Source organism: Oncorhynchus masou, chromosome 6, assembly GCF_036934945.1.
Source record: "Oncorhynchus masou masou isolate Uvic2021 chromosome 6, UVic_Omas_1.1, whole genome shotgun sequence".
NCBI classification, from domain to species: domain Eukaryota; kingdom Metazoa; phylum Chordata; class Actinopteri; order Salmoniformes; family Salmonidae; genus Oncorhynchus; species Oncorhynchus masou.
The window spans coordinates 80,525,934-80,535,230 of record NC_088217.1 but is presented as its reverse complement, the minus strand read 5'-3'; the positions used below and the strand labels follow the sequence as shown (position 1 = coordinate 80,535,230).

Genomic DNA, 9,297 nt, shown 5'->3' with positions numbered 1-9,297 from the left:
GCCGTAGTCAGCTTATTTTCATCAACAATGTGAGGAAGAGAGGAAAAGAAGAGGGGGAAAGAGAAAACAGAAACTACCCGGATAGGTGAGCAGCAGCAGTGCACTGGGACTCTATCCGAGAAGCATGGATTATTCATTTTAAAAAGCCTAGGCTTTATTAAATATTCAACACGTTTTTTTAAAGACGCAGGAACGACGGGATTGATTCCTGCTGGGATTTACAGTAAAAGCGAGTAGCCTTCACCAACGTGACGACGCGATTTGATTTGGATTCGGGGCTCCAGCGTTTGGCTATGCGTTGTTGGTTAGAAAGCTCCGCTGCAGTGTTCGCATAGGGATGGTACCCCTACGGGTTCATTAACGGACCGATCCCATATCCACCGTCACCCCGGGAACGTGCGAACTAATATGCAATGGTTTTTTGTCCAGAAATCCCCTGCGTTCCGCCGACTACACGCTAGCTCCGCATGTCTGTCTGCCGCACCGCTCCCCCAGTGCGGCAGATGCGATCTAAAGAGTCTATTTGGGCTTCTGACGCGCCGGCCAGGCGGCAGCAGCAGTACCCGCAGCAGCGATACCGTTAAGGAGCAGGAGCAAGTGGAGGAAACTGCAGCATTCGCCTTCATTCTGAGGTATAACGAAGCGTTTCTGCAGCTAAGCGCCAACGCGAAGGACCCTGGGATTCACCTGTTCTGTTCTATGGTCCAGCTGGTTGGGCCGAGTCGCAGAGCTAAGCCCAACGGGACCTGGCTGTTATGCAAGCGGGGGGAGCGAGTCCCCATGAGGGTGTCTAGGCTGCTGGAGCGCTCCTCGACCAAATCGATGAGGTTTCTTTGGAACATTTACAGCAAAGGATCGCATATGCTGCAGTGTCTTTGTGGCAAGAGTCTCAAGAAAACCAAGAACCCAACTGGTGAGTGAGAGACTGAGAGAGTGACAGAGAAAGCGAGAGAGAGACCCCCCTGTGTGTGTGTGCGTGCGTGTGCGTGCGTGTGCGTGCGTGTGTGTGTGTATTTCCCCCCTGTGACTGCACTGTTAGGCGCAAGCTTGTGGTTGCTGGTGTGTTGTAGCTGCAATCGCAATTGTGCACCAAGTGAGCGCAGGGGGAGAGCAGGAGAGGGAGAAAGAGGAGGATGAGCGGAGGGGGTGAATAACTTATTTGCGCAGACCCCACTGCTGCTGGTGTGTGTGTGTGTGTGTGTGTGTGTGTGTGTGTGTGTGTGTGTGTGTGTGTGTGTGTGTGTGTGTGTGTGTGTGTGTGTGTGTGTGTGTGTGTGTGTGTTGAGCGCGCGCGTGCCATAAGCGCAGCAGGAAAAAAGCCAACACACAAAAACAAATCCCTTAAACGCAACGACACAGCAACACATAGATTTCAGCTGTAGCGGAACTTTTTTCATGTGATTGTAGGGCCTGTTATGCCAATTCTATTTAGCTGCAGACTGTATCGAGGCTGCGTCTTTTCGCTGTGCTGTGGCTGCCGCTGTTCTCACTCGGGTTTGTTCGGGTTTGTATCACTGCAGTAATGCTCACTTCTGCAACACTTCCACGGTCTCAGCTCAGTACTGGCCCAGTCAAACACTCTGCGGCCCTAAACCTAAACGCAATGTTTCCCATTTTCGCCGATATTAAGAATTCACCAAGGCTGCATACGAATTGGAGATCAAGGCTATCTGTTGATGCAGCTCACCTCGATACGTTGCCATGACTGTAAAGACCCGCTGAGATATACACAGCATTTTTTATTTTTTTTACATAGAGCTTTTGATCTATAAATAACATCATCAGATATTCCAACACAAAGGCCTATAGCATCTCATGCAAAGCAATGCGACATATGCTGCACCAACAATGGAACATGTAGGCCAACTTTGAATTACACAAGGCCTACCCACGTCTTTTCTCACTTCCCCAAATAGGTTATTTTTCTAGTAGGCCTACACTGAAAAAAATAAGGTTCTTAAATAGTTCTTCCTCAGCTCTTAAAGGGACAGTTCGAGATTTGGCTGTGAAGCCCTTTATCTACTTCTCTAGAGTCAGATTAACTTGTGGAGACCATTTGTATGTCTGTGCATGACATTTTAAGGAAGTTGCTAACTATCAACAGCAAAATGTGTTATTCTAGCTGTTCCCATAGACTTCCAGTATTGCACTAACGCTAGTTAGCGTTGGCTCATGAAACTGCCTCTAACTTCCTTCATACTGGATGCCATACACATCAAAATTGTATCCACGAGTTAATTTGACTCTGTTGAAGGAGATAAAGGGATTCATTGCCAAAATCACAAACTATGCCTTTAAGGTTCCTTGGAGAACTCTTGACTGATAAATAGCCTTTGAGTTAAGTGGGGTTTCTTGATGTGGCATTGACAGTTCTTCAGAATTCTAAAAGGTTCTTGAAATGTACGGAAGCCTCCAGATGTGTCCCTTTCATAGCACACAGCAAATTGGCCAGTGTTAATAGTGTTATTTTTCAGTGTAACATTTCTAGTGTTGATTCGGGAGGTAAATTAACACTGGATGAGTTAAATTAACACTGGAAGAGTTACATTAACAACAAGTGGTGAAAAATAATCCCAGTGTTGGTGTTAATATCCAGAGTTGAAACAAAACCATGCCCATCATTATCATATTTCCAAGCATTCTCTATTGCTGGTAGATTTTTGTTTCAATATGTGGACCCCAGGAAAAGTAGCTGTTGCTTTAGCACTAGCTCATTGGGATCCTTATAAAATGAAAAATACTAAATATCTATATTTTTTGCATGTACATTGATTGATAAATTAATCTTATGCTACTCAAATATAAATAGCATACATTTTTGTAAACTTGTATCATTTGTTACTTGGACTTATTGCACATGCTACTGAAATGGTTGTTCCAGTTGAGATGCTTAAGGTGGTCTCATACGTTAGTCTTCCCAACCCTAGTAGTCATTCTGAATGCACGTTGTGGGTGATTAAACATTCCAGATATCCCCACGTTTAATGGATTCCAATAAGAATTACATATCATTTTGCAAAACAGCATAAAATGACTTGCAGGTCTGACGTGACGTGTAAACCTTGAGTTTCAGGACACTGTATTAGGGTAAAACTAGGTCCTCAAAAAAAGGCATTATGTAATATGTATTGTATTGTTTAAAATAATAACATTTTAAAGATAACATGTTCACTTAGTATCTCTACTTGGTGAAGGCCATAGGATTGAAAATTAATGAATGCAACAACCCTTTCTTTGTCACTAACAAGTCATGGGTGGTAACACTGCAATTTGCTCGAAGGCACACTGGGAAATACACCACTGAATTCACAGGCGGCTGGTAGCATCTTAATTTGGGAGGACAGCTTATAGTAATGGCTTGAATGCAATTAAATTCTTTGGGATAAGGGGGCAGCATTTTCACTTTTGGAATAATGAATAGTGTGCCCAGATTGAACTGCCTCCCACTCAGTCCCAGATGCTAATATATGCATATTAGTATTAGTATTGGATAGAAAACACTATGAAGTTTCTAAAACTGTTTGAATGATGTCTGTGAGTATAACAGAACTCATATGGCAGGCAAAAACCTGAGAAAAAAATCCAAACCCGGAAGTGGGAAATCTGAGGTTTGTAGTTTTTGAACTCACCTCTATCGAATACACAGTGGGATATGGGTTATTTTGCACTTCCTACGGCTTCCACTAGATGTCAACCGTCTTTAGAACGTGTTTCATGCTGCTCCTGTGAAGGGGGGGCGAGTGAGAGCTGTTTGATTAAGGGGTCTGCCAGCAGCCTCGTTCTCAGTCACGCACATTTCACATGAGAGGTACAGTATCTCTTGTTCCATCGCTTTTCTACAGACAATGGAATTCTCCAGGATGGAACATTATTGAACATTTTAAGATAAAAACATCGTAAAGATTGATTCTATACTTAGTTTGACAAGTTTCTTCGACCTGTAATATAACTTACAGGTCAAACTGGACCAGAACGCGCTTTTGGATTTGTTTACCAAACGCCCTCACAAAAGAAGCTATTTGGACATAAATGGACATAAATGATGGACATTATCGAACAAAACAAGCATTTATTGTGGAACTGCGATTCCTGGGAGTGCATTCTGATGAAGATCATCAAAGGCAAGTGAATATTTATAATGCTATTTGTGACTAATGTTGACTACCCAACATGGCGGATATTTCTCTGGCTGGTTTGGGCTCTGAGCGCCGTTCTCAGATTATGCTTTTTCCGTAAAAAAAAATTAAAATCTGACACAGCGGTTGCATTAAGGAGAAGTGTATCTAAAGTTCCATGCATAACACAACATTTTTTATCAGCATTTATAATGAGTATTTCTGTGAAATCATGTGGCTCTCTGCAATATCACTGCATGTTTTGGAACTACTGAACATAACACGCAAATGTAAAATAAGAGTTTTTGGATATAAATATGAACTTTAAGGAACAAAACATACATGTTTTGTGTAACATGAAGTCCTATGAGTGTCATCTGATGAAGATCATCAAAGGTTAGTGATTCATTTTATCTCTATTTGTGCTTTTTGTGACTCATCTATTTGGCTGGAAAAATGGCTGGGTTTTTCTGTGAGTTGGTGGTGACCTAACATAATCGTTTGTGGAGCTTTCGCTGTTAAGAATTTTTGAAATCAGACACTGGACCTGGATTAACGGAAATTTTATCTTTAAAATGGTGCCTAATACTTGTATGTGTGAGAAATTAGATTTATGAGATTTCTGTTGATTTGTATTTGGCGCCCTGCAATTTCATTGGCTGTTGGCGAGGGGTTCCCAGTCCGAGACAGGTCAATGGAATGGTATCAAACACATCACACATATGATTTCCATGTGTTTGATGCCATTCCATTCACTCCTTTCCAGCCATTATTATGAACAGTCCTTTACAGAACCTATTAGAGATCTATAAAGAACCATGCATACACCTTTATTTTTAATAGGTCTACACAATTGTAGCCCTCCACAAGTCTGGCTCATCCTTGGGAGCAATTTCCAAATGCCTGAAGGTACCACATTCATCTGTACAAACAATAGTACACAAGTATAAACACTATGGAACCACGCAGCCATCATACCGCTCAGGAAGGAGACGTGTTCTGTCTCCTAGAGATGAACGTATTTTGGTGCGAAAAGTGAAAATCAATCCCAGAACAACAGCAAAGGACCTTGTGAAGATGCTGGAGGAAACAGGTACAAAAGTATCTACAGTTAAACGAGTCCTATATCGACATAACCCGAAAGGCCACTCAGCAAGGAAGAAGCCACTGCTCCAAAACCACCATAAAAAAAACTATGGTTTGCAACTGCACATGGGGACAAAGATTGTACTTTTTGGAGAAATGTCCTCTGGTCTGATGAAACTGTTTGGCCATAATGACCATTGTTATGTTTGGAGGAAAAGGGGGGGTTTTGCAAGCCGAAGAACACCATCCCAACCATGAAGCACGGGGGTGGCAGCATCATGTTGTGGGGGTGCTTTGCTGCAGGAGGGACTGGTGCACTTCAGAAAATAGATGGCATCATGAGGTAGGAAAATTATGTGGATATATTGAAGCAGCATCTCAAGACATCAGTCAGGAAGTTAAAGCCCTGACCTCAATTCTATCGAACATTTGTGGGCTGAACTGAAAAAGCATGTGCGAGCAAGGAGGCCTACAAACCTGACTCAGTTACACCAGCTCTGTGAGGAGGAATGGGCCAAAATTCACCCAACTTATTGTGGGAAGCTTGTGGAAGGCTAACCGAAATGTTTGACCCAGTTAAACAATTTAAAGGCAACGCTACCAAATACTGATTGAGTGCATGCAAACTTCTGACCCACTGGGAATGTGATAAAAGAAATTAAAGCTGAAGTAAATCATTCTCTCTACTATTATTCTGACATTTCACATTCTTAAAATAAAGTGGGGATCCTAACTGACCTAAGACAGGGAATTTTTACTTGGATTAAATGTCAGGAATTGTGTAAAACTGCGTTTAAATGCATTTGGCTAAGGTGTATGTAAACCTCCGACTTCAACTGTACAGGACCTCCCTCCAATAGACATTGAAACATTGCAGTGAATCGCAAACTTCCACAAGTCAGTGTCGAGGGAGAGACCGTGGTGGAACTGGAATCTCATAATGCTCTGGATCCATAGTTCCAGCACGTTCCGATCCTAATTCCACATGATTCCAACCAAACAGGTCTTGTAAACAAAGCTTCTTCAAAGCTGACTGATACTGTATAGTGATTATACTAGGCTGTTATCTGCAGAAGCTATATATGAGTTTGTTGTGACATGGGACAGCGGTCCAGTCACTTTTGACAGAAGAAACAGCATTGCAATTGTAAATACAGGCATTTCAGTTTAGTCAGTGTCTAGTTTTGCTATCACTGAGAGAGAGAGAGAGAGAGAGAGAGAGAGAGAGAGAGAGAGAGAGAGAGAGAGAGAGAGAGAGAGAGAGAGAGAGAGAGAGAGAGAGAGAGAGAGAGAGAGAGAGAGAGAGAGAGAGAGAGAGAGAGAGAGAGAGAGAGAGAGAGAGAGAGAGAGAGAGAGAGAGAGAGAGAGAGAGAGAGAGAGAGAGAGAGAGAGAGAGAGAGAGAGAGAGAGAGAGAGAGAGAGAGAGAGAGAGAGAGAGAGAGAGAGAGAGAGAGAGAGAGAGAGAGAGAGAGAGAGAGAGAGAGAGAGAGAGAGAGAGAGAGAGAGAGAGAGAGAGAGAGAGAGAGAGAGAGAGAGAGAGAGAGACTGTGTCAGCTTGTCTTCTATAGGCTTCTGACCCAGACTCCCAGCAGATGGTTATATGTTCCCAGCCTGCTCTGGCTTATAGCCTGATTGCTTGGTAGAGGGCCTAGCACTTGTTTGCTAAATACACCCGGCCTCAATAGCTTGTACTTGTTGTTTTGTTTGTCTCTGTGTGTGAAGTAGCTATTGGCAGCCACTGTCCATGGTGCTGAACAGGGCCATTAAAAAACTGGGAGTGTTGAATGGACAGCTCCAAATGAAGTACCTTATACCAGGGGGAGCCAGCCTTTCTCCTGGGGAGCCCCTGCTACAGGTTATTTCCCCCACTTCTGCAGTGCAGTTTAAATCCAGAGAGAGAGAGATTTAACAACCAGTTCATTTTAATTGTTTATTTCACTTTTATTTATGATCTATTTGACTTGCTTTGGCAATGTAAATATATGTACTATATATAGTACTTAAAACATGCTTATTGCTGTGCAGATACAATGCTATAATTCCTTAAACGAGGTTTAGATTGATTGAAGCAGAAAGTGTGTGAGTCAGACAACAGCTCTATTCCCAAAGGTACGACTCATCTCTGCTACAGGACTACTTTCATCAAGAGCTCCCATAACAGCTCATTCAACAGGGAAGGTTAAACAGCACCCAAATTATACCCATTAAGGTCCACTCGCTCTCTCACACTCTATTTCTCACACACACACACTCTCACGCTCTTTAACACTCTCTATTTCAAACTCTCTCTCTCACTGACACTCACTCACAATGTCTCACTCTCTTTCTCTCTCTCTCTCGCTCGATCTATCGTTTCAATATAAGCCACTCAGCATCACTGACCATCATTCATTGTTTAAAGAGAAAAGGGTGATGTTATTTAATGCTTCATATCCCATTTATCCGTGTCCCAGCAAGAAGCTTTCTCACTTCCTTTCTTCTTCTCTCTCTCACACACACACACACACACACACACACACACACACACACACACACACACACACACACACACACACACACGCACACGCACACACATGCACACACACACACACACGCACACACACACACACAAACACACACAAACACGTAAAGACACACCCACACACACACACACACACACACACACACACACACACATACATACATCCTCAAGGGTTGAATGTTGTATTGACCGCTGCTGGATCCATGATCAGTTGAGGCCAGAGAGAAAGGCCAAGGTCAGTGATACACAACATTAAATCAGCACATCAATCTACCATCAATCAATTCTACCCCATAACAGAATGAGAAAATGGTGTGTGTGTGCTGGACATTTGAAGATTATTGTATGAGATGGTCCTTTGAGTCTTAGTTTTGTATTTTTGATAGAGAAACCAGCATTCTATATTAGCACAAGGGCTCAATACAGACAGCCAGTGTAAGGTCCTACAGATTGCCACAGGGGTGAACTCTATGTGGAGCAGGCATCCGGCTTTGGCTTGCGTAAATGCCCAGCTAGTGTAATGGTGATAGCATTAGCATCCCTCAGACTGCAAGTGCAATTCCTATTGGAAATGCTAACAGGTAGCACCTCTCGCTATACAGCTTTGTAATTAAGCAATAACACACAAGGGGTTGTGGTATATTATCAATATACCACGGCTAAGGGCTGTTCTTAGCCATGACGCAATGCACTACCTTATTGCTATTATAAACTGGTTCCTAGCGTAATTCGAAAAGTTATAAAAAATGTTTTTTTTATACCCATGATATACAGTCTGATATAGCACAGCTTTCAGCCAATCAGCATTCCGGGTTCAAACCACGCAGTTTATAATAAAGCTTATATCATTGCAGGACTCTCAGGAGATACGTGATAGGCTTTTTTCTGTTCAAAGGAAACAGTCCTCCCTTTCATATTCACTGATCTAACAACAGGAGAGAGGTAGGGTAGGCAGGGTAGCCTTGTGGTTAGAGCGTTGGATTAGTAACCGGAAGGTTGCAAGTTCAAACCCCCGAGCTGACAAGGTACAAATCTGTCGTTCTGCCCCTGAACAGGCAGTTAACCCACTGTTCCCAGGCCGTCATTGAAAATAAGAATTTGTTCTTAACTGACTTGCCTAGTTAAATAAAGGTAAAAAAAATAAAAAAAAATAAAAACGGATGATGTGCTGGTGACCTGACAACAGGAGAGAGGTAACAGCTGATGTGCTGGTGACCTGACAACAGGAGAGAGGTAACAGCTGATGTGCTGGTGACCTGACAACAGGAGAGAGGTAACAGCTGATGTGCTGGTGACCTGACAACAGGAGAGAGGTAACAGCTGATGTGCTGGTGACCTGACAACAGGAGAGAGGTAACAGCTGATGTGCTGGTGACCTGACAACAGGAGAGAGGTAACAGCTGATGTGCTGGTGACCTGACAACAGGACAGAGGTAACAGCTGATGTGCTGGTGACCTGACAACAGGACAGAGGTAACAGCTGATGTGCTGACAACAGGAGAGAGGTAACAGCTGATGTGCTGGTGACCTGACAACAGGAGAGAGGTAACAGCTGATGTGCTGACAACAGGAGAG

At 43.1% G+C, this 9,297-nt stretch overlaps 1 protein-coding gene across 1 annotated transcript in view; it reads left to right on the top strand.

Annotated features, from left to right (window-relative positions):
- The window catches only part of LOC135542768 (fibroblast growth factor 14-like), a 102,231-nt gene continuing 92,934 nt past the window's right edge, over positions 1–9,297 (top strand). Inside the window, exon 1 of the mRNA XM_064969952.1 lies at positions 1–913. Within this exon, the coding sequence (XP_064826024.1) occupies positions 409–913 (505 nt within the window). The 5' untranslated portion in view covers positions 1–408. The remainder of the gene's footprint in view (positions 914–9,297) is intronic.